The following is a 26,397-nucleotide window of genomic DNA, read 5'->3' as shown; positions in this document are numbered from 1 at the left end:
TTAAACCTCGCGCGCAAAAAGCTCAAGGAGCGAATTCACGGGAAGATTTAATTCTGAATTTATAAAGATTCGCGTTTCGAATTTTATACCTCCGGTTTCCTTTCGCTTCCCCCTTAATTAGATCGTAAATTGGATTTGAACGTAGCACAACGTAAGGCTGGTATTTAATCTGACAATTAATTTTTTTAAATTTAAATCAAGATATGCGTGAGAATACGTTGTCACTATATACGGATAATAATCTGTCGGCAATTAATTAAAATTTAATAGGTTAAATAATAAAAAGCGTGTTCTAGACGTTTCTTGTATAGCTTGACCGGAATGAATTTCGTAAAAAATTGATGGCAATTACGGGGATTGGCCGGTAATATTGGAAGCTATAAATTCTGCATCTGATGGCTCGGTTCTCTAGGGGCTGGATACGAATTGCCCCTAATCTGTTTTCTGGGGATGTTAGTAATGACTCGGACTATGAGCACTAGGAAAGCAATAATAGTAATAATTCCTAATGGAACGTGTCCGCGTATCGTTTTACGTCTTCCTTCGTTATCAACAATACAAACTTCAGAATCCAGGTATTCTATTATCCTATTATTGTGAAATCCTCATAATATAATAATTATGCAATATACACGCGACGCGATGGTAATGTTTCATTTTGTAATTATCAGAGCAATACTTATATAATGACCATTAATATTTCTACTATTATGTGTGTATTGTTATTATTGTTCTTTATAGGTGACAATAGTATACTTCTTAGATATGTGTACTTTGTCCCTAAAAAAGTTGCTTTTATATTAAACGAGTTTTATATTATAACGAGTTCATACAAAAATAATTCAGTTCCTGCTAAAAGAAAATTCACTTTTAAACAATCCCAAATACGCAAAGGACGGTAATAATTTTTGAAAAATATTTTGCACGTGACAAATGGAATATTTTTAAGAATTGCCTCGTAATTCCCCCTCCTGATTTCTGGAGTTAACCGCTTGCTCTGGAATGAAGAACGTGTGCGTCGTCGTTTGTTTGGGCTAAAACTGGAAACGAAGTATCACGTGCGTCGCTTATCTCCGCGAGCTCAATCTGTTAGCCGGTTTTCTATAACACTTTGTTGTTGCTCGTGCCTTCAAGCCGTGGTGTAAATAATTCACTTTACGTAAATCATCGGTATTACGTTTCTCATAATCTCAACTTCAATATTGGTCTATTTTATTAGTATTATTCCATTCATTCTTATTTTATTTTTATTTCATTAAAATGCCACTTTATTCGTTTAATGGGTAGAAAGTGGCAGATCATCTCCAGAGAAGTAAAATCAATTATAAGTGAAGATGAAAATTCGTGATCTGGTATTACTTGAAGAGCTTTTATTCGTGTTGTGATTAGTAGCTTTTATGCAATTTAAAATTCGAGAATCTCATTTTTTGAAATTAAAAATGAAGGAGACATATTAAAATTTTTAAATATACGAAATCAGTGGGGGGAGGGTTCCAAATCTTTGTAGAATCTCCCAGTTTTATATCAACCATCAAACTTGTCCTCAAATATCAAAATCAATGTTAATTTCTATTTTGTCCTTCCCAACTTTGAACCTTGAGTTTTAACGACGAAAGTAGAAATATTAAAATTTTTAAATACATAAAATAAATGGAGTTGGAGGGGTTCAAATATCTGTAGAATCTCTCAATTTTGTATCAACCATCGAACGAGTCCTCAAATATCAAAATGTTAATTTTTAACTTGTCCTTCTCCACTTTGAACTTTGAGCTTTAACAACGAAAGTAGAAATAATAAAATTTTCAAGTACACAAAATCAATGGTGGAGAAGGGGTTCAAATTTCAATAGAATCTTGTCATTTTGTATCGACCATCGAACGAGCTCTCAAATATCAAAATGAAAATTTCTATGTTGTCCTTTCCCACTTTGAACCTTGAGCTTCAACAACGAAAGTAGAAATAATAAAATTTTCAAGTACACTAAATCAATGGGGGAGGAGGGGTTCAAATTTCTATAGAACCTTCTCATTTTGTATCAACCATCGAACGAGCTCTCGAATATCAAAATGTTAATTTCTATCTTGTCCTTTCTCACTTTGAACCTTGATCTTTAGCGACGAAGTTTTCTTTTTGATCAGTCCCTTTGTGAGAGCCGCGTGTGAAAAGCGAGACGTGCATCTGCTTGAAACGAGATCCTGGTGAATTTTTTCGCAGCCCCGAGTAGTAGCAAGGCCGGGTCGCCTCGCAAGCTGTCGCAAGGTCGAGTACAGAGGAGCGGAAGCCGGTTCAAGGCCGAAATTATTCGCCTGGCCATGGACCTCGAGGTGAGGAACGGAACCGGCGGGAACGACGACGAGGAATACACGAATATTTACTACATCAATGGCGATCGCAGGGAGTCGGCCATGTATAAAACGGATGAGGTCACGGATATGGAGCTTAAGGGCAAGTCCACTTAATTAATTGATCCGTTAATAGAAGTCGGGTGGCAGTTTGTCAAAACGTAGTTGTAGACGTCGGGGAACGGTTGCTTTCTATCGACGGGCATTAATGTTACGTAACTTGGCCCGACCGGCACGATAGACCGCAACCAGCAGGTAATTGGTTCTAATAATTTTCATAACGCGGAAGTCGTTCCAACGAAACGCATGCTTCTGGTCTCTCTGATGCATGAATTTTTTCTTTCGGAAAATAACTCCATTTTCTATTAACAAAAGATTCTATTCTATTCTTTAAACCCTTATCTAGCGCTTTGGAGCATTTTAAAAAAACATATGCTATTAACCCCTTGACTTACGATTTAATTCCAAATAATTTTGTTTAAATTTGTTCGTACAAGGAATAACCACGAAAAAGAATAGATTTACGAGTACCTCGTGAACGTACAAATGTGTTGATTTTAATAAGACTTTATGAATCGTCATTGTAAGGCAGGGGGTTAAAAAATAAAAAGCAGCTTTCTTGCATGATTGCCTTTATTTAATGCAGTTTGTAACAATATTAATGAAATAAATTTTACTCATGGGACTCGGGGACTGTCAAAGTACTTCACGACATCAGTTAAGGGTTGAAATTTTGATTAAAAATAGTGAAAGGAAATCACAAGTTTATAAAATGCATGCAAACGATAAAAACAAAATTGTGACCTTTAAATTTATAATAAGTTTTATCTACATGTAGGCTTTGAGAATTTTTATTAAATTTCTCAGTTCCCCTTCTGAGACAATTTTGAAGGCCTATGTGTGTCAGAACAGATAAGTACTAATGGATATTTAGGAAGGTTTTCTGAATCCTACGGCCATCCGTCTGTGTGCGTGATGCCTGTGGGGATTTTGCACAGTCCATTATTTTATATTAGGGAACAGGTCCATAAATTTTGTCCCTCGCGCGGATTGTTTCCCTGAGAAACAGCTAACTGATTTTGTCCAGCTGCTCTCGATCTTGTAAGAAACATAAAATCACGGAAATACGGCGTAAATCTCGAGTCGAGTTCCTTTAAATAAATTTTAACTAGTGTATATTAATAGGCCACTGTGTAGATCAAAGTGTACAAAGAGCACGTATATTTCAACGGTTTAATGCCTCGACCAACAGTCGTAACTCTGAAACAATGTAAAGAGACTCAAAAGCAACGAAAAATATTTCTATTTGATCTTGTTTCACCAGTTATAGTCTCTTTTGTGCTTCGACAGCTCTTAATCGCAAACTGAGCTGGTATAATTAATTCGAAACTGTTTGTGTACGATGCTTGATAAGTTATTGATATCTCTCAACCCAGTTGACCATTCTGTTCGATAAGAGCACTCGATATTTCATTAGTTCATTGCTTCTTTGATAGATTTTTGTCGATTATAATAATATTTGTCGCCTTTTCGACGGTGGAAACGCGAGTTTTTATGTTCGAGCTCCAATTTAAGGGGGGAAATTAAATTGTTTATTTTATTATTGCTATAGGAATCTGCATAGGAACACGCAATCAATACTTGCTTACCGCGACCATATTTTTTACTTTTTACTTCTTCCGTGAAAGCAATTTATTTGAGCTCATAAAATATTTCCCGAGAAGTAATTAATTTTTCAGCGTACCAAGTTGTTTCCGTTATGTACGAATCCATTTAAAAAAACCATTATACGACGAAGGGGATTCAAATCCGCTGCCTCTAGAGCACGTAAACTTCCGGCTCTATAGTCCAAGCCACGGCTAATATTATTTCGAGAAAGAAATTTAATTTGATATTCGTATACATTGCAATACATTTAATAAGAGGTATATAATTTTCTGTTAATTTATCGTGCGTTCAAATTGGACACAATAATTTTAAATAACACGTTGATGACACTTCTAAATACTTTCCTTTACAACATTGTTTCAACCTAGTTTGCAATTTTCTTTCTGTCTAGCATTTGTTGCAAAAATTACAGTTATTGCACTTTACTAAGTAGATAATACGTGTTTTATCTTGTTTGTCGACTTTATCTTTACCAAGAACGATAATATTGTTTACTTTATTGAAAGGCTTGAATACTGATTTAAAGATCAAACTTTTCACAGAACGAAAATATTAAATATTGATAACAATGATACTTGGATTGAAAATTTATGAAATATTAAACCTTTGGATTGTTTTTCTTTGTCGTTCATTTCTTCGATTCGTTTAACATTTTTTGATTCTATTTTCTGCCATCCTCGATACAATATTACTTATTATGAAATTAAAACAGTACAATGTTGAATGGAAAGTCAATGATCGAATAAGATTTTTTCAAATTGAGTACATTAGAGAAGTTCCATTGAAATAAATCGGCACGACGTTGTATGTTTGGAGTTCATATTTACAAAATACTCATATCGCGAGAACACATTCAACAACAATAAAAATGTTAAAAAAATGATTATCGACGTTCGTGGCGATGTTCGTTCGCTCGAAGTCGAAGTGATAGGTATCAACAAGACGAATGTTCCTCCTCGAGCAGAATGGCTTCCTGTTATCGAAAGTATCTCGAAGCAGAGAGGCATTTCACCGAGAGTTTGGTAGCCATCGGTTTGCCAGGCCGATTGGATCTTTTCGCTCGAGTTCGACGACAGCTATTGAGGTACTCGTCCTCTCGATAAAGATTGAGATTGCTCGGATGCCCGATGCAGCCCCGAGTATTCGATATTCGTTGGATCCACTCAATTATCGATCGTCGTTTCAATAAACCCGAGCAATCTTCAACGAAATCCTTCCCTTTAACGCCCACGCGACTAACCCTCCCCCTCCGCGAGCGATATGAAAGGGTCCATAAGCACTACCGAAATTATGTTTGCACATACTTCGAACCGTGACCTATCGACTGAACCGTAGCCTTCCAAAAGCAACCTTCGAGTGTCTGGCTTGCCAATCAACCCTGTTTCACCCTACCGTTTGCCAGACGACAGGGTAAACATGGATTTATGTCCACACGGCTGTTCGAGTCAACACGCCAAGACGAAATTTCGAGGCACGAAATATTCAGAACAGTTTGTCGGACACCGCGTTTCCTACATTCTTGCGTCTGTTTCTGGCACGTGATTTCTAATTCCTCGGGATAAATTCGAAATAGGAGAGGCTCGGGCTAAATTCACCGTATTCTTGGTTTGAGATAGAAAAATTCACCAGAAATAGAATTTTAAACGTACGAAGAAAATTGGTCAATTGTCTCCATATCAAGAAGCATACTTTATAAATAACTCGGTCAACAAATTAACCATATACGACTCCGAACAAATCTCGAGTAAATAAAGACACATTTGGTCTAAGCTCCTCGAATGGCTGTCCATTTTAAATGGTACATTTTCCGTAATTTCCTCCGTGTCTCATTGGGGGCTGGATGTTAAAAACACCTTTAGTCGGTTGTGGCGAGGTTCTGCGCCGTTTCAGGAGGAGATAATCTTCGCTTGTCCTCGTTAAGATTGCATTCCCTTTGTGAAAGCACTTGGGGGAAGGTAGGAAGATAGAAGGGAAGAAACTCATTTCGCTGGTTAATGGAAATTACAGAGTTTTCCGTAGCGACGTCGGGAGCCGCGCGTATATGAACAGCTTCGTTAACTTCGCCGGATTTCCTTTGGCTCCGCGAGCTCTCCCTTATCGCGAACGTAACCGCGTGAAGCTAAACGGTTCGTGACAACCGCCAGCGTGTTTCATTTCCTATTCGGTGAATTATGAACATTAGCCCGACACCCGTGCCGATTTTCTGCTTGTTTCCTCGTTACCGCCTTGATCTGGTTAATCCGCGTGCAACGCGATACAACGCCGCGTCGTTTAGCTTCTCAATGCAACAATAGCGTCTAACGTTGCAAGCCGTTTCACTTTCCACCTGAGTACCGCCTGTCTGATCAGTCTCGCTCTAATCCACTGTGGCTGCCTCTATGTCGCGATTGGGCATTAGCAGCTATTGTCTATTGATCAATATCGACTAATTGCAAGTTAAAATTTGCTTTTCGTCGCTCGTGACTGCAATTAAAATTATATTACACGAAACAACTGGTATTGTGTCTGATCATAATGGCGGGGTTCTACTGAAACTGCAAAATGATTGTTACTACTTCGTTGCTAGTTCATTTATAAAACTACCTTCTCATAATAAGAGAATAATTCTAATATCAACTTATAATTTTTTTTTTTCGTTTCTTAAAATTCTTGAGAATTTTCTGTTCTTGCTGTTGAAATATTACGGAACGATTGTATTTAATTAGTAAAGTAACTTCAAACATGACAAAAAACAATCATATTTTCGAAGTCAGAAATAAGAATAGAGAATCGTATTAAATACGAAAAGTAACATTTTGAATATTTTTCCATTAAATATATGTCTCTAACTTTTAAAAAATCACAAACAATTTGTAACATCGTTTTTCAATATTCCTGAGGACCTGCATTTTCATCCGTATTTTAAACAATTTGTTAAAAATCTCGAGAATTCTCGGGGACAGTAAAAGTTTTTCCAGCGTCTGGCCATTACTGGTTCGATCTACTTAAACCGCCGTCCGACTCGACGCACCGTATCTACGCGACGCTACTCGTTTCCTCGAGTTCTAAATTATTCCTAACGTCGTTAATCGCGTGCCGTTCGTTCGTAGTTCGTTTTAAAACCGTATTTACCGTATTATGAATATAAACGGGGAATTCGTGTCAAAGTTCATGGCGTAATTAGACTGATAATGGCATTAAAATTTGCGCCGGTTTGTTGTCGGCCAGTTAACGGAAATTGCTTCGCCGCCAATGTCGTTACGAGATTCGCCGACATTACAAAGGCTCCGTACGAAGCTAAGTGGATCCTGGCAAGGAGCCTTTGTACCACGCTGTTTCCGGGTCCGGTTCTTTTCGTTGAGCCTCGATCTTTCTCAAACTCGCGCTAGCAGAGAACTGCTGGATGAAAAACTTCTTCATCGATCCTCTTCTTGCTACGTTCCGCGAGCATTTTCAAGAGAACGTATTTTTCGAATTTGCACGATCATCGTTTTAATCAATTTATGATACGGGCACAAAGAGCTTCCATCGAAGCTTTGGGAACGAAATTTCGATTATCGAAATTCATTTTCTAGCGAATGGTTGGTGTATTATGAAGTGGAAGATTAATTATTCATCGGTAAAAGCGGGTCAATTCTGACCCGTACATTGTCAAACGAATAAAACTGTATTTTTTTATCTTTTGGTGCTCCTTCAGGCTTTGTTTATAGATATTATAAACAACGTACAGCCTACCGATAACAGGTTTTTCAATAGTATTTGTAAACCCAAATTTCATGTTTACAGATTTTAATATTTTTAACATTGAATTGTACCTCGTCTCGAAAATCAATTTTTTCCCGTTAGATATCAGGCTTTATTTTATTATTCAACACGGTTTATCGATTTGTTAGTTGCTGCGATATTGTATTACAGGCCAGATTATTGTCAAGCAGTAAATGAAAAGCTCGATGTTTTTCTGCCTTCGCGAGCCACAATAAAGGGACGCGCCGAGTTATGTATTCAGATGGGTGGAAATATTCAGACGAGTGGAAATATTCAGATGGCTGGACATATGACACATTTTGTATCATGAATAAGAGTATTTTTATTTCTGTGAGTGTTGCGAGCACGCAACCGCGTACGTTTCTCAGCCTCCTCTATAAGGTCTCTTTCAAACCTTTCTTTGCAAAGGAGAAATGAAAAAAATAGAAAAATTGTACCACGATTGTTCGATGGTCCATACCAGAAGCTCTTAAAAGGTAGAAATTTTAAACAGAGCTCGAACATGATGAAGGCCAAAGTTGATGAATGACATTAATTTGTAATCTCGACGGTTTTGTGTGGGGGCAAATCGCGACACAATGTGCATTCGATCGCGATGGTAATTAAGTCCCCCGAACGTATCCGCGCGATTCTTCATCCGCGGGCGCAATAACGGCACACCGATGTAAAAAATTGCCCTCGTTGAACGGGCACAATCTCTGTTAATGCATCGCGCGCCATTCAATACGTTGCAAAACGGGTCACGAGTTTACCCCTGCGTTTCGTAAACTGCACGTTCATCGTCCCGTTTCCGCGTTAGCGGATTACTCATTGTTGCCGCCGTTCGGCGATCGCGCGCGACAAAAAGAAAACCGACGGTGGCAAAAAAAAGCCGAACAGAAGCGTAACCTACGACCGGGATAAAAATCAATCGCGTAGCAATTACAATCGGGGGTGGAGACCGAGAACAATTAATCCTGTTGGTTGTTCGTGGATCACGAATCGCGTAACTGGCGATAGGATCGATCCAACGACGCGCTTATTAACCTTTTTTATTGCTGGAATTAATCGGTGGTAGGAAAAATTGAATTAATTTCACAATTTATTTTTTAATAATTATTCTTGCGAATATACAGGGCCACCACTGGTTTTCCACCACTGGGAAAAATTTTAATGGGAAGTTCTAGAGGCCAAAGGAAGACGAAAATCAAGAATGTCAATTTGTTGATTTAGGCTTCCTTAAAAAGTTTTTAAAAAATTTCAAATCGTTCTAAAAAAATTATCTCTAGCTGCAGGGGGCAATTACAATAATTTTTGGTGAATAGACATACCCCTGAAATCTTAACCACATTCAAGAAAAAAATTCGAGTAGCTCTGAAATTTTTCGACAAAATTAAAACATTTTAAATCGTTTAAAAAAAATTATTTTTGGTTGCACAGATCAATTACTATCATTTTTGGTCAACACACACACCCTCGAAATCCTACGCACTTTCGAGATAAAAATTCATTACCGAAAATATAATGTCTGACCATAGCTGTCTTGTTACCCTTAAAAAAAAAATTTCAAACCATTCTAAAAAAATTATTTTCGGTTGCAGGGCTCGATTACAATCATTTTTGGTTATTACACTTACCCCCGAAATCCGAGGCATTTTCAAGAAAAAAATTTCAGAAGATGCCTAAACTTTTCGACGAAAAAGAAAAATTTCAAATCGTTCCAGAAAAATTATGTTCGGTTGCGGGGATCAATTACAATCATTTCTGGTGAATAGACATACCCCCGAAAACCTGTGCATTTTCGAGAAAAAAATTCAGTACGGACGGAACTTTAAATGTTAATAACTTTTTAACGAAGCCTCCATCAATAAATTGGTATCCTTGATTTTCGTCTTATTTTGGCCCCTAGAATCTCCCATTAAAATTTTTCCCAGGATATGTAGAAATTAACCCCTCGACGTAGGATTTAATTATAAGTAATTTTTCAAACGTATGTTTAATTTTGCTTAAATTTGTTTGTACATCCAATGCTCATGAAGGAGAACTTTGTTTGCGAATAGCAAGAGTAGGTTTTGCCTCAATTAGAAGAAATTTAATAAACCTGAAATGTGGCAGCCCAAAAAATTAATAATAAGCGCGATGTCGCGAAGAAGTATCTTCATTTGCGTTTGAGCTTAGAAAATATGGCACGGATGGCCTAGTAATGATTCGATTTTGCTACGACGAAGGTACTATAGCTGATCGAACACGCCGAAGATGGTTTGAATAGTTTCTATCTCTGGTGATACCGATATCAGTGATCGTGATCGTTCTTGGCGACCTCGGGAAATGGAAACGGATGACTTGCACTGCTTGATCAAGATCAAGGAGGACTTTGAAAATAGTTTCCAGTCGATCGAGATTGGGAGAATTTGAAACGGTGGAAAATGGAGTCCACGCGAATCGAGTAAACACAAAAATTGTATAATTATTGATATTGCGGAGCAAATGAAATTGGTTTTATTAATATTGAGAGAACATAACTTTCGAGAACACTTAAATAACTTCACCGCTGCGATCGATCGTTAGCTTCCGTTCAAGTTCGACGAAATCACTTTTATCTTGGCTTCTTTTCTCCCCTATTCAATTCCATCGAAATCTACCTAATTGCGACTTCATTTTCATTTCGACGAAAGCGTATTAGTTGAACGGTTGTCATTCTTTAAATTGGTTTTCTTACATTTTCTTAATGTCTCGAACTTTTAGGGCATTATGTTGGAAAGGTTGTTAACAATGTTCGACAAATTAGTATGATTACTTTGAATCAAGTTCTGTATATGTATATAGATGAATGCTGGATATTTTTAAAAACTTGTTGGAAAGATTGTGTGTTAAACATTAATTTCTGTTTGACATACAAATATGCAGATTTAAATATTTGACAGTGTATGTAACTAAAGAAACAAAGATGAATTAATTTTTAACAGATTTTGTAGGATTAGGGTTGAAATATAGTCTTCAAATTTGGGGCCCTGAAAACATAATTTTGTAATATCTTGGAAGGACCATGGTTTTCTTTTAATTATATGTTTTCGAATAAAGAATTTTTCAATTAATTATGTCCATCCTTTCAAAGTGAATGTTACCCGATAAAAATCTTTTCAGTAAATTTTATCAAAGTCGCGAGAGCTTGATACGTTTCTGTAATGGCGACGATTCACGAACAGCTCGTCCTTCTGTCTCGAAATTTTCAGCCCCCGCGCATTAAGCTCGTTTTTTCGTCATTTCTCTCCCCTTTGTGGCGACATCCCCGCAGTGATATGGCGGGTTTGCGAACCGACGATGTATATACTTCTCTCTACTTAATTAGAAAGCTTTTTAACGAGGTCGGTCACCGCATAGCGTAAAAGATATGCCGACGATACCCCGTTGGGAATCGATAGTGTTCGCAGGCTAAATTGATCCTTATTGGCTAGCCATTACCGCGAAATTTCCTCTCGTCGGAATATTTCAGTAAAGGGGAAGAAACACGACAGTCGCCTAATTGCGCTGTGCACGATTCAAGGTATGCGTCAGCACGTTTTTGTCAGCCCAGAGTTTGCAAAATAAAATTTTGAAAGCTCTAAATACCTTAATATGGGATCGATTGATCAATTTCATCATTTCTTACACCCTACATGTGCAATAATTTCATTTACGAGACGATAAATTCAGATATAACGAAAATAGTAATTGCAAATTTTTCTTGATCTTCTGATATTAAAAAGAATATTCTCCTATTTAATCAGAAAAGTAACGAGTGGAATAATTTTTTAAATGCTCTTAAAATAATTTTCAGGACTTTTCAGATCTGATTAAACAAAAACTGTATTAGTCATTTTTTAAGACCTTGTATTAAACATTTGTCACGACATTTTATCTCAATGTTTGCTAGATTCTAAGAAAAGAAAGTGTCCCTAATTGATCTTCAAATATATGTTAAAAAGATTGTTCTCTTATTTAATCAGAAAAGTAACGAGTGAAATAATTTTTTAAATGCTCTTAAAATAATTTTCAGAACTTTTCAGATCTGATTATAGAAAAATACAAACTGTATTAGTCATGTTTTCAGACCTTGTATTGAACATTTGTCACGACATTTTATCTCAATGTTTGCTAGATTCTAAGAAAAGAAATTGTCCCTAATTGCAGGAGTGTATTAGTTTTCAACGTAGTTTTCCTTAATTAACTTCTATTTTAGAGGAACATTTACTATCCATTATCGGATTAATGAATCTCTAATAAAACGATGCTTTTCTGGATAATTTGCTTTGGAAATAATTACCGGTCGCAATACATCTATCTTTATCTTCGAAACGTATCGTGGAAATTCATGAACATAATATCAACTGCACGCACGTACATAAATGCATAATGGTAACGCAAGAAAATAGAACATAGAAGTCCATTTAAGTTTGCCTTATCACTCTCTTTCGTGTCTCTAATCGTTCCCAACGATACAAAACATCCGAGTTCCGTGTTTAATTCGGGCCAACGAATCGCTAATGACACGGTTACCTGTTTCATTATATCGGTTGAACAAATTGGTCGTTAAGCAGCTGGTATCGTAATATCGATTTCGTGGTAATTACCAAATCGTCGAATTATTGTTTCATTAATACGTACGGTCGTTTATAATGTCACTAGACATTAGCCAGGACATTCACGTTGTTTTAGCAAATTAAATAGAGTTATATTCAAGCTCGAATAACGATAAGATTGAACGTACTTTGGCTCTATAAAATAGATTTGTTATGCACGCGATTGCTACGAAAAGAGAACAAAATTAAGGCCAGAAAACAAAAGACGTCAAAACCAATGTCTGCGGATTGGAAAACCTATTCCAATGAAAACATTCGCTGCCGTTATTTGGCGTTGACAAATCTCAACAAACAGAAACGGGAAAATGTCAAAAATCTCTGCCATTCTTGATTGGAATGCTTTTGTAAAATCAATGAAGTTTCGTCACGTGAAATTGACAACTTTTATATTCCATTACGATCGACGAATTTGATTAAGAGAACAATTTGGTATTTTGAAACGTGAATTAAAAATGGAAATAGCGAACATTTTTACTCCATGATAATTCACTTTTTTGATAAATTTCTATCAAATTTTTATAAAAGTCTATAGATTTTCGTTGTTCGATAAATTTCTGTGTAATACAGTGTTTCTAAAAAGGAAGATAGCAGATTTTTCGACCACGACAAGGACGATTTACGCGAAATTAGAGCTCACGTGCGCAGCGTGCATATCCTGTGATTTCCAAGCTTCTTTGTACTAATTGTTGTACACACGCGGCACGGATAATACCGCGTAATTAGCGCTTTGAATTACCCTTCCATCCAAGGAAACGTACTAGCGATTTTCTTTCCAGCCATTTATCCGATTACGATCTCGTCTGTACAGCATTAAAACATTCGAGTTTTACAGTAATATTCGTATACAGGTTATCTTTACAGAAAGTCTAAATATCTTTATTAAAACAGAATCTTGTTTCTGATGCAATTTTTTCTTCGTCTCGTTTTCAAGATCATTAATATTTCTTGCATTGCATCTTGAGCATATTTATTTTATAAATTACAATGATCTACGACTTCAATAAAAATAATTATCTCGTCAATATATTTTACAATATAGAGTAAATAAATTTTTTCGAAAATACTACTACGAGGAGGTCAATTAACGAAATCTAATATAAAGGGACACGCCTAAAATTCAATCCTGAAAGGGTTAGGGTCGAGAGTTCGCGGAAAGGCGCGTAGAATAACCGGGAAATCGATCTCACGGTGCCACGATGTATGAAATCGAAACGCTATTGTTTGCCTGGAGCATTATTCCGCGATTAACGTTAATGCTACGAGCTTTCAGCGGATGATGGCGTTTCGCCGATGTTAACAGAATTCACGGAGCTTGGTGGATTTAGGTTAAACAGAAATCGAATTTGGAAACGGTCGAGAAACTTAAAATTTGCGAAAATTAACGCTCCACTACTGTGTATTACCGATTAGAATTATCGTTCATACGCATTGAGTGATTCAAAATTCAGAATAAATCTCGATCTTAAATAATACGAAGTAAATTTGCTTGATAGACATTTCTTCGAGCAAAAGATATTTTTAAAACCCGAGAAAACGAGAATGTTTCGTGACGAGCGATGATTCTTAATCTATCGTTTTTAAAAGAATATTTCGAACTTTTATTATCAATTTTATGAAAATGCACTTCCTTCAAGATATTTGTTTCGCGATGTTTGCAGAAGCTTTTGAAATATCTCCTATACGCCTTCTTCGAGATGGCGTAAAAAGACACGGTCGAAGGCTTTTGAATGCTTCGTATCTGTCTGCTTTTCATGTAACTTAGGAAATAAGGAATAGTCGTGGAGCTGAATCTGTGCTACGACACCTTTTACAGTTAAAAACTGGCACACACCGATGACATAGATTTTTGCTTCCTCAGTATCCTATAATACTTAATAATTCTTTTTTCGAAATTAAAATGAACTTACAGTGGTACAAATCACATCATATTTCGAACATTAAAAGATTAAAATTAACGAAGATAGTAACACGAATCCTATTTACAAAAAGCTGTATATTTAAAAATATTAATGGTAGTTATTTAACAAATCAAAGGGTGAAAAAAATTCTCAGACCCCCAATTTTACTCTTCCTATTGTTTCCTTGAGTTACATTAGGAACACGTAAGAAAGTAACAAATTTTTCGAAGATTAAAAGATTAAAATTAACGAAAATAGTAACACAAATCCTATTTACAAAAAAGTGTATATTTAAAAATATTAATGGTAGTTATTTAACAAATCAAAGGGTGAAAAAAATTCTCAGACCCCCAATTTTACTCTTCCTACTGTTTCCTTGAGTTACATTAGGAACACGTAAGAAAGTAACGTAACAAATTTTTCGAAGATTAAAAGATTAAAATTAACGAGGATAGTAACACGAATCCTATTTACAAAAAGGTGTATATTTTAAAATATTAATGGCAGTTATTTAGCGAGTCAAACGGTGAGAAAAATTCTCAAACCCCCAATTTTACTCTTCCTACTGTTTCTTTGAGTTATATTAGGAATACGTAACAAATTTTTCGTTACGAAATGTACGAAACAAATATCAAGGAATACGATACTTATGAAAGTTTGTATTATTTCCGAGGAGTTAATAAATTCGAATAATAAGCGTGTATGGGTTATTCGTGTCCTCACGCGGTTGCCTGATACAATAAACCGCACGTCCATGTACAAATGTATCGATTAGCGAGACGATGCTGTTTGCGTGTAACCCTGGCTGCAAATCAATCAGGCTGCCCTAGCGAACATCCCTTAGCGCGATCCCTAGCGCTAGATACACGTCCACAGAAGCAAGATTGAACGCAGCTTTTTCTATCTCGACAATAACGAGATTGACCCGCAGCTTTTTCGCCGGATGGAGGTTTCCGTGAGAAAAAATTCGGCGATATTTTTCTCTCGTCGAGTTTTGTAATCAACGGGAGACGGATAGCTAGGATTTCTAGACCTTTTTTCTATCTCAGTATCGTTAGACACGTTCTAGGATAATTCAATTAGATGATTCCAAAATTAACAATGTACGATCGATTTTAAGTGAATTTTCTGTCAAACTCAATTTGGAATCAAGAAATCAAGAAATTAAGAAAATGCGTGCTGAACATTCGAATCTTGAAGTCCTTCGAAACCATAAAGATATCAATAAGAAAATATATGTAGATTGGATTACATCGTCGACATAGTTATTACGGGAAAGAAATTAATTTATATACTTCTAATAGCTCCGCGATATTTCATCGAACTTATGGAACGACTTATGAATATTTATTTGCAAAAAATTTTATATCCCGACTGCACGTTGCTGTATGGTCATTAGTTGCACGGTTTGCAACGAACCTATTCCCTCGATCGATAAAAACAGCGTTCGATACGCAACGCGAGTAGTAATGGCCGCGTATTTCGATCCATGAAAAAATCATTTAGCCTGCAATGTTTGCAATATCCCTTCGCAGCAACGTTGCGTCCGGTTTATCAGCTTTGCGTACGAATGTGTGTTTCCACTAAAAAACCGCATCCAGCTGTCTGGCCATCGGTTTTGCACCGGTCGAGTGGCTCTCGTAATCAGGCCTTTTCGCACTTTACGCTCGACGGAAATTTGTTTTTCTTTCCATCGCGTGTTTCCTTCGATTCCCACCTTCATTATTTCAAGAAATTAATTCGCGAACTAAAACAAGAAATCAATATAAAAATTAAACGCACTGTAACGAAGCCAGTTGAAAGCGAGCTTTAGTCCATTAATATAAGAGGCAATCGCATAAAAATTGAAGATTTTTCAAGATTTTTCTGAAAAGAGAGTGGAATAAAAACAAATAAAAGAAAGACAGGAAAAATGAAGTTACAGAGTTATGATAATCCTACCAATCGTCGTTTAATCCAGCTAATAATTATTTATTTGACTAATATGAAGGGAGAAAGATATTAATTTTATTGTAGCGTAAAAACTCACGGTTCTTTTCGCGTAGGAAATTGCTTCGCCTCGACTTGTTGGTACTCTGATTTTATTCTCGTCTCGCCGATGGAAATTGCAACTCGTGACAGCAACCGTGCCATAAATCTAATTACGGCGTTTAATTTTGACGGGATCAAGGAGCTTTATGCAATCTTAACGGTGGCGCTCGCGCGTGAACTTAAAACGAGTCGTAAAGGCGCGAGTTGAAAATTATTCTGGACGCATTCAGCCGTCGCGGAAGCGAACGAAAGTCCTGTTTACAAGATTTCCTGAAAACTTCCATAGATTCCTACGCTTCTTTGCAACTCCTCATTTTTTTATAATGCTACATTTTACGTTTAATTTTGATTATAAGTTGTGTATTCTTCCGTAAACTGCAACGTTTCGTGGCCCCATTTTCTGTTCTCGGTTCGCACGTGACATGTAAAGTCGTTAAATAAAGTAAAGAAAGAAAAGTAAACAATCTTGCAAGAAGGTTTTCTCATCTTGCACAAATAAATATAATTTTAGTAAAAGGTTACCGCCATGTGCTAATGTTTCGTTTAAGAATCCATGGAGCACATGGTGGCGATCTGTTTCGTATGATGTAATGTGGGAAGTGCGTTTAACGAAGTAATGCTAGGCACTTTATCACACTTTATCAACTGCTTAAAAAATGTCCAAATCTTATGCAACTTACGCATGCAGCAAAAATATTATATTAAATACAGTATCCTTGGTACTTGGTATGTTCTTCCAAATTATTATTCATAATCGCGATCCCCTAATTGCTCCGCGGATACGTGCAAACGATTCTAATTATTCCGGGCAGAGAAATTCGCGTTCACAAAGTACTTGGCGAAAACAAAGGATGATTTTTCAGAGTGGCAACTCAGCTCGCGTGAGTTCATTAGAGCGACTCGTTAAAGTGGTCCGCGATAACAATTTTACCCTCGTTGAGTTTTTTCTAGCAAGTTCGCGAACCGACAAGAAGTAACCCTTTTCAATTTTTTGCGGAATTTTGCAGACCTTCCGTAAATTCGTAATCTCGAACTTTTAAGAAATTAATATACCAATATCTGATTTTTTGTTAGTTTGAAACAGATCCACTGTAACACATTCTTATTTTGTTACAATATTTATCGTATGAATTGTAGAAATGTATCATTTGTATCGTTGAAAGCTATTCACCGAGCAATGTAATCTGCTTTCGCATCTTTTTGTAAGCTTGCTTGACCCGAGGTCCACGTAAACCAGACGAATCGAATCTTCGACAACTTTAGCAAGAGGATGTTTGTGGACATAGACCTTCAAAGCATTGTTCGACTTTGATCAGCGCCAAGAGCACTGGAAGTTTTCGATATGACGCGTCCACCTTTTTGTCGTTGAGGTTTCAGTAGATGTTTCTATTTCGTTACGTCCTTTTTACTCAATATTCCATGTATACTTGAGACCTTAAGAAAATCCTATGAAAATGATCTTGGAGCAAAAATATAAGACTCTTCTTTCTCAGAGATTCATAAGTTTGATCAAAAATAAAATTAATACAGCAACGATTCTTAAAATGAACTCCAGGCGTGATTCGTAAGTTGAGCGTTCCTAAAACACGATGAGAGCTCTGTGTAAATATTTCCTGAAATTTCATCTCCGGACCGATGTTCATTTTATGAATCATTATTGTAAGCTTTAAAATTTTGTATATTTAGCAAATATTCTATACAGCAACGATTCTTAAAATGAACTCCAGGCGTGATTCGTACGTTGAACGTTCCTAAAACACGATGAGAGCTGTGTGTAAATATTTTCTGATGTGAAATTTCATCTCCGGAGCGATGTTCATTTTACGAATCATTATTGTAAGCTTCAAAATTTTGTATATTTAGCAAATATTCTATACAGTAACGATTCTTAAAATGAACTCCAGGCGTGATTCGTACGTTGAACGTTCCTAAAACACGATGAGAGCTGTGTGTAAATATTTTCTGATGTGAAATTTCATCTCCGGAGCGATGTTCATTTTACGAATCATTATTGTAAGGTTCAAAGTTTCTGTATTTAGCAAATATTCAATACAGTAACGATTCTTAAAATGAACTCCAGGCGTGATTCGTACGTTGAACGTTCCTAAAACACGATGAGAGGTGTGTGTAAATATTTTCTGATGTCAAATTTCATCTCTGGATCGATGTTCATTTTACGAATCATTATTGTAAGCTTCAAAGTTTGTGTATATAGCAAATATTCTGAGATTTGTTTCGATTATAGATGGGACACTTTACAAAGCAGAGTATTAGGAATGATTAATTAATATTAGTTTGGGTTTTGAGAGTTTCTCTAGTTTCAATCCATTGTATCCTCCACTTTATGAATCCGGTCTCATTTAAAAAAACGCTCATTCCATCAATATCAGTAAATTACATTTTATAGGCGTTCGAGTTATCGCCTCTAAACGATACGTAGCTTGTTTTCGACCGCTCTAGAAATCCAGTGAAGCATTTGGGCGTCGAGATCGCTGAAAATGGAGCCAAGTCCGCCATAACTTTCCGCTATGAGCAATCATCGTCGATTTTCGCGTGGCTCCGACCACCGGGAGCGAACGAACTTTCGACAGAGCTCTATACTCGGGGCAGAGCACCGATTCCAACCGGAAATCGAGCGCTCCGAAATTGCCGGGACGGTCGAGCGGCCGTTTCCGGAACGTTTCGGGAGTCTGAACGCTCCGGTCGTGAAATAGACTGTCACTGTGACATCATTTTTCGGAAGAGCGTGGTCACAGACAGTTGGAGTATTGGAAAAGCTTCGGTTTCCACGTCAGAGAGTCCCTCCAGCGACCATTATGAAACGATTGGTACGAGTCACGGGTGACGCGAACGGATTATTCCGTCAAAGTTGCTTTTCGCCGTGAGGACGAGTTGTCCAAGGCCACTTAAGATATTTGATAGCAATTGAAAATAAAATATGATTTAAAACTGGTCTTATCGAGTACTTGTGAGAGAGCTACAGGTTGAGCGTGGCCCTCTATTGGCGAGCGCGGGAACTGTCGCCACAGGACGGACTCAAATCAACGATTTCGTTGTTTAGGATAGAAAACTGACTGTACAAGTGAATTTTTACCCGAGAATCTGTCGTCTTAAATTTTTAAAACGCGACTGTCGACGATTGATTTAACAAAATATCAAACGGAGTGGACCCGCCACCCACGCAGAAGGGGCGTTGAATAGAAGAGGACGAAGGATCCTTGAGGGGGGCGATGGAGCAACCTAGTTGCAGAACAAGAGGGTCTGATATCGAGGATGTGGCCAATCCGTCTATGCGTTTAGATTCTAACACGGCGACGGATGATAAAAAATAATAATCGTAACGGGGAGTGCTCGGGAGAGACAGAGATAGATGCCACCAGACCGCAATGGCTTCCTACACCTCGTACCAATGATATTGGCCTCAACAAAATAATGAATAAATTGAGCGTGGGTCACAATAAAAATATAATCGTCCGCCGTACATCCATGATTCACGTTTCATTATCCTATTAGAGCCAATGGACGGTCGGAAGATAGCTCTCCCCCTTCTTTCGGTCTGTATATGTGCCACCACGTTCGTTTCGTTTCGTACGGACCCGCGTCGTGTGAGCCAGGACGAGCGGCGTCGACCCGTAAGCCAGCCGCAAGATCTGTCGCTCGCTCGAACCTCGCGTGTTGAGTCGTGTAAGCGGACGAGCGAACATAGAAGGTAGGAAGATCACTTTGATTTCAACGAGTAACTTAAGTTTCAACTGTAGTAGCAGCGTGGAGAGGGGGCACCGGGGGTGGGGGGTGGGGAGGCGGTTCGTAACACCGTCCGTGCCGGGTGCCGTTGAAAGCGTTATGCTAGCGTTTTAGAGCAGACATCGTTTCAGGGAACTCTTCCAACCTTTTCAGATGTTCCTTTTCTCATAATTCGTCGATTCTCATATTTTATTTTAATCAATCGAAAGAATTGTTATTTTTAAAATACAATGTCTTGTCTCGATTTTTTTATTTCTTTTATCGTCGCTAATGTTTTGGAACAAACATCGTTTCAGGGAACTCTTTCAACCTTTTCAGATGTTCCTTTTCTCATAATTTGTTGATTTTCATATTTTATTTTAATCAATTGAAACGAAGGAATCACCTCTTTATTATATCTTTTATCGTAAAGTACTTCGTCAAGATTTTGTATATATGAACGTGACATTGAGAATTATTTATTTTTTAAGACTACACATGGAACACGTAAAGTATAAATGGGGTAATAGGTGCTAAATGCTTCTCGTTTGGAGAGTATTTTTAAAAGTACACAGGTGGCTCACGATTTATTTTCATAATGGATATTGGCTCCAACAATGGGTCAACTACTTACTTCGAGTGGATTGGGTAATTGTGTGGTCGAAAAGGACGCTTACAATCTTAACTTACAACCACTACTAGCATTTATTTTCGAGAGTACATGGATGGACTCGCGATTTATTTACAAATGGGTTGATTTTCATTCATGGAAACGATTTTTATTTGAATTTTTATTTAAATATCGTGTATATCGTACTCGTTATGTAATAATTCACAAATCATAAAAACACTAGCAAACCAGAACGTCGATAAATTGCTATTGACAAAGAGTTTTTATAATGCAACGAAAATTTCTAATTTGCATACAACTTTGAATCCTATTCTTGAAATATTTTATTACGTGGTTCGAGCTCGAATTTTTCTTCGAAGAGTAAGGTTAAAAATTATGTCTATCTCTGGCGCGAAGCGACACGTGGCCGTCTAATGTTAAAAGGTTTCCCACTCCTGGTTTAGGACAATTCAACCACGGTTTAGGTGAATCATCGACTTGCGTGCTTCGCGCTGCTTGCGAGGATGTTGTCGCGAGATCTGCGGGTAACTCGAGATTTATCTCGCCACTTTTCAGGAAGAGATTCATGGGAATGCTCGTCTGGAAACGTTCTCCGAGATTGTACTTTTCTTCTCGCTTTTGATGATCGAGACGATGGGGGAAAAATGATTCTTCGCGAAAAATGAAATTTCAGAAAGGAGACGGAAGAAAATAAACGAACTCAAGGTTTATAATCGTTAAATATCAATCTTCGATAATGAAAATTTGTTATTTTATCAATTATGGAAATAACGTAACGAAATTATAATCGAAACATTTCAAGGAGAACGTTTTCAAAGTTGCATTGATTTACGATCTTCGAAGTTATAAAACCATTTGGAACTTTTTATATATTCCATGCATGTTGCAACGAACTATTTCGACGGTTTATAACATAAATTTATTGCATTCGTAGCGTTTTAGAGGCTCTAAAATTCTTAAACCTCCCATTGTTGCGTACGTTATTATTGCACACTGAATACAAAGACAATAGTCATTGTGTCTACGTATCATCGTTTATATAAAAATTCAAAACTGAACGCATAAACATTCATGAGAACTGTTTTAAAGTTTCTCTTGATCGAAAGAATGTTAACGTCGCCAAATCATGAATCATCTGCAATCTCTGTTATAATTCTACGTAAAACTCAAAATATATAATTTCTTAACCGAAACAGCTCTTAAATGCGAAAAAATTGCAAATTCCAGTGTAGATTTTATTAGTATTTCAGGTAGAATGCAAAATGGATGATCTTGAAACTACAACGAATTTAAGGATTTATTCTTGCGTAGAATTTGACTTTTCTCTCATGATGAACAATTCTTTAATTTAATGCTGCTGCTTACTGAAACAAAAAATTAAAGTTCAGCAGCGTAATTAAAAATACTTGGGTTAACTTGAATAAAGAAAATGTTTTAAACTAAGGATGGAACACGCTATAATAAAAAAGAATAAAAGATGATCTCACCAAATATTAACATTTGATCAAACGCTTCTACGAACATATCAATTTCTTATTACTGTCTTATAATTTAGTTTAATGAAAATCAACTTTTCTGTTAATATTTTGTTTTTCTTGTCATTGTACACCCTTCGAACTTAATATTTTCCACACTTACTGTCAATATTATCAAACATTAACGTTTGATCAAACGTTTCTACGAATATATCAATTTCTTATTACTGTCTTATAATTTAGCCCAACGAAAGTCAACTTTTCTTTTAATATTTTGTTTTTCTTGTCATTCTACACCTTTCAAAGTTGATATTTTCCACACTTACTGTTGAAATGGGATACAGTATTACCTTTTTCTGTTAATTATACAAAATATAAAAAAATTCTAACCACGTTACATTTTTATCCAGCGCGTGTATACTGAATTTGTCGACTGAGGGGCTAAATTTAAATTCGAATCGCGCCCTGAAACGACAAAACGACCGGTCGTATCTGCAAAGCAGTCGTAGAGGGTTCCACGATGATTCCACGAACCGCTCCCACCCCTCTGGTCAATTAAAAGAGTTTGCTCGGCAAACGATTGCGCATGCCGCATTCAATGACAGTTCTCGCTCGTCGATTTTTATCGTTTGTCAACCAGCTTCTCCGCCTTTGACCTACGCTCGCGTCCCCGATTCTAATTCGAGAGTCCATTATCCCAGCTCGCGTTTTCTACGTTCGCGAAATTGCCGTAACCGCCCTTCGCGAGCCGCTGCGCTAATATTTGATTCGGTAATTCCCGACCAGGCGTAATTGGCGGCGAGAACGGTCCTCCGCGGCGACGCTCGATCGTCCTTTCTTCGTTTGGAAAATTTTACGTCAATCCGACTTGCGACACCGCGTCGCGTCAGGGGCTTCGGAAGCGAAACGCCGCCAGTGTGGCTGTATTTAAACTGTGGAGAACCTTGACAACCGTGGAGTCGGAGACACGCTCGTTCGGAGGATATGGGAAACGACCAGGAGCAACGGAATTATAGGGAAACGCGGATATTTTCTCGCGATAAAATAGGTACGGGCACATTAAGCCTCCCAGGTTTATTCATTTTGAACGATACTTAGATTTAACAATTTCTACGAGTCGACACTTTGACTGTCTGCAACTATGGAATTGGAAAAATTAATTCCCAAGTCGAGGGAAACAAATTTAGATAGGGTTTGTGAATTTTAACAAGGCTACAAATTACGATAAATGGTCTGAAATCAAAATGTCAGTCTTGCAGAATGTTGTAGGATTTAGGTCTTGTTGAAACGAGTATTGAAGGATGTAAACTAAATGTAAGTTATATTATAGCGTTTTGAAAATGTTGAGACGCACTGCCTCGCAGGTTTATTCATTTTGAACGATACTTAAATTTAATAATTTCTACGAGTCGACACTTTGACTGTCTGTAACTATGGAATTGGAAAAATTAATTCCCAAGTCGAGACGTCGAGGGAAATTGGATATAATTTGTAAATTTAACAAGGTTGCGAATTAAATGGTCTGAAATCAAAATTTTAGCCTTGCAGAATGCTATACGATTTCGATCTGACAATGAAGGTGTTCGAGCTTTAGGTTTCGCTGAAACAATTATTGAAGCTCGTAAACTAAATTTAAATTACGTTTACATATTAAAATACAACATTTCGTGTGTCTACTACACAATTTAGATAGCGTTTTGAAAATGTTGAGAGGCTTTACAAATATTATCGAAATCTCTCCAGGAGCGTTAATAAAACATCGATACGAATTACGAGTATTATCAATAAATTTTTTAATATTTTCTATGTACTGTTCCATGGAAGAAGAGAATAATTTTGTATATTGTTTGACGCTAATCCGAGGAATTTATTATATTTCATGAAAACATTTCTCGAACTAACGCGAAACTTTTCTTCCCGGGATCAGGTTTTTGCGTGACAGGCTGTCTCGTTGTGTCCAGAAGCTTCCCAACGATGAAAGGCTTAGTTGAACGTAGTCGTGTGTTTTTCACGAGATTCTCAAGCAACGAACAGACAGCCATTTTACGACTAAAAGCTTCGTACGCTTATCACGTTCGTAGAAGCGAGCCAGGGGCTATACGAGGGTTTTTCTTGCGGGCAAAAAACGTATAATATTGTTCGAGATACTAAATTTTGACGTGGGCTAAGTCTCCGTCGGACTTTCGTGCGGAATCTAGGGATATCATTATACGGTGAATATTCGCGTGGATGGTTTCAGTTAGCGGCGTATTTATATACGTTACGGAACGAGACGCGAATATTTCCCTCTTGAGAACGTCACGATGTTCAATACGTATTGCGTCGTATTGTAATAAATTTGTATTTTACGTTATCATCGACATTTATTTACGGTCTTGCGTGATGATCATTAAAAGTAATTTTAGAATTCGCTTTTAGCGTCTCAACATTTTCTTTGTATATTCGTGTTGCGTTACGTCATATCGATAACAACGAGGACAATTTGTTCGATCTGTTGCAAGGGTGCTTGATCCGTTTGCACGTAGAATGGAAGCAACCGGTCTCTTTCGTAACACCTTTTTATTCTCCAACTATCAAAAAGTCACAGGGAAAAATATTTGTCTGCATTTACGTGCATAATCAATTTATGAAAATAATTTGATACCTTGAAGACGTTCGTAAATATTTTAGTTTCATATTTATTGCAGATTAGGTAGTCTAAATAATTAAAGAAAGCAATTTTATTCTATTGAGTTTTCTGTCAAGTTGGATAGATTTAGATAAACTTTAAACAAACGAAACAAACCATTGCAAAAGTATTTTTAATGGAAGTTCTACTAAAGATATAAATGACAAGTGAAGATATTATATAAAAAGACCTTAAAGTATAAGGATGTGTGTTTCTTAATATGAAAGTCAGGTGAAATAGAAAAGCAGGTCTAAAGTTAATTATGAAACCTCTAGTCGATGTCGATAACACTAGGGTCAAAAGACAGAATATCGACAACCTCAGAATTGGGGAACACGATACTGACAACCTTCAGTTGCAAGCCCCTTATCAAAGCACTCACGAGTCGTGAAACTCGACACAGCTCCGTTCCAAATAGTGGAACATTATATAAAACATTCTCGAGTCACAGGTGCTCGATACACGATCGAAATGTAGAATCCTATGCATCACAAAGTCATTTCAGATCATAGTCACTCATTTAAAAAAATTTCCAGATGATCTCGACTTTGTAGAACTACGACACAGACAAATCAAGCCATGTGGGACTTAACACTAAACCTATGGACACTTCATGTACATCCATTTCTGCCATAATCAGTTAAAATGACCAGTTCTTTCAGAAAAATTTTAATTTTCATCGGATAGGAGATAAAAAACGAATATTGTTTCAAAATTCCAGAGAAAACTATTATTTACGAAAATATGCTGGTCAGTAACTACTGAAACATCCTGACATTCATTTTCAATTAAATGAATAATTTACAATGCAGTTTTATCGCGCATTAGATGTATAATCTTTGAGTATGTAAGGTTAAAGTAAATTTAAAAATAAACATAGAAGGTAGCATAAATTATAGTGGTTGTTACGTTCATAGAATAGGGGATGAAAAGCCCTTTAAAATGAGCGTTTGTACGAGTTGATAGCATAATTAGTTTCGGAGATATGACAGTTTTTGTTTCAAGTCCAGTGTCAAAGTAAATGTCAAAATAAACATAGAAGATAGCATAAATTATGATAATAGGTATATTCATCGGATAGGGGATGAAAAGCCCTTTAAGATGAGCGTTTGTACAAGTTGATAGCATAATTAGTTTCGGAGATATGACAATTTTTGTTTCAAGTCCAGTGTGAAAGTTAATGTCAAAAAAAAACATTGAAGATAGCATAAATTATAGTAGTTGGCATAGTCATTGGATAGGGGATGAAAAGCCCTTTAAAATGAGCGTTTGTACGAGTTGATAGCATAATTAGTTTCGGAGATATAGCGTTTTTAGTTTCGCGTCGATGCGGTGGCTAGTTTCGGAGATAGGGTTTGTTTACGTTTCGTAGTGCGCTCGCGAGTTCATTCATCTCGCGCGCGTGACAATAGTAAACAGTGTGTAGTAAATTCTTGGAAATACTACGCTCGAAACTAGGTCACGAGAGTCACGTCTCACGTGCGACAAAGAGGTCCAGCGCGACGCGTCAGACGGAGACAGAGATAGTCAAATTAAGAAAAATACCCTTTTACATAAATTACGATATCTCGAAAACGGAAAGTCCGATCGACAAAAACCAAAAGCCATTTTAAAGGGGA

At 36.9% G+C, this 26,397-nt stretch overlaps 1 protein-coding gene across 4 annotated transcripts in view; it reads left to right on the top strand.

Moving 5' to 3' along the window:
- LOC122395861 (cAMP-specific 3',5'-cyclic phosphodiesterase 4D) overlaps window positions 1–26,397 on the top strand; it is a 221,808-nt gene that overhangs the window by 150,487 nt on the left and 44,924 nt on the right. For all 4 annotated transcript variants that reach the window (XM_043393766.1, XM_043393768.1, XM_043393767.1 and 1 more), the window contains one exon: window positions 2,215–2,445. In XM_043393766.1, coding sequence (XP_043249701.1) covers window positions 2,313–2,445 — 133 coding nt within the window. In that variant the 5' untranslated portion in view covers window positions 2,215–2,312. The remainder of the gene's footprint in view (window positions 1–2,214; window positions 2,446–26,397) is intronic.

The sequence above is a fragment of the Colletes gigas genome, unplaced genomic scaffold (genome assembly GCF_013123115.1).
Source record: "Colletes gigas isolate AHSC1104 unplaced genomic scaffold, ASM1312311v1 Colletes_gigas_Sc00006, whole genome shotgun sequence".
Taxonomy (NCBI): domain Eukaryota; kingdom Metazoa; phylum Arthropoda; class Insecta; order Hymenoptera; family Colletidae; genus Colletes; species Colletes gigas.
This window is presented reverse-complemented; position numbering and strand designations above follow the sequence as displayed.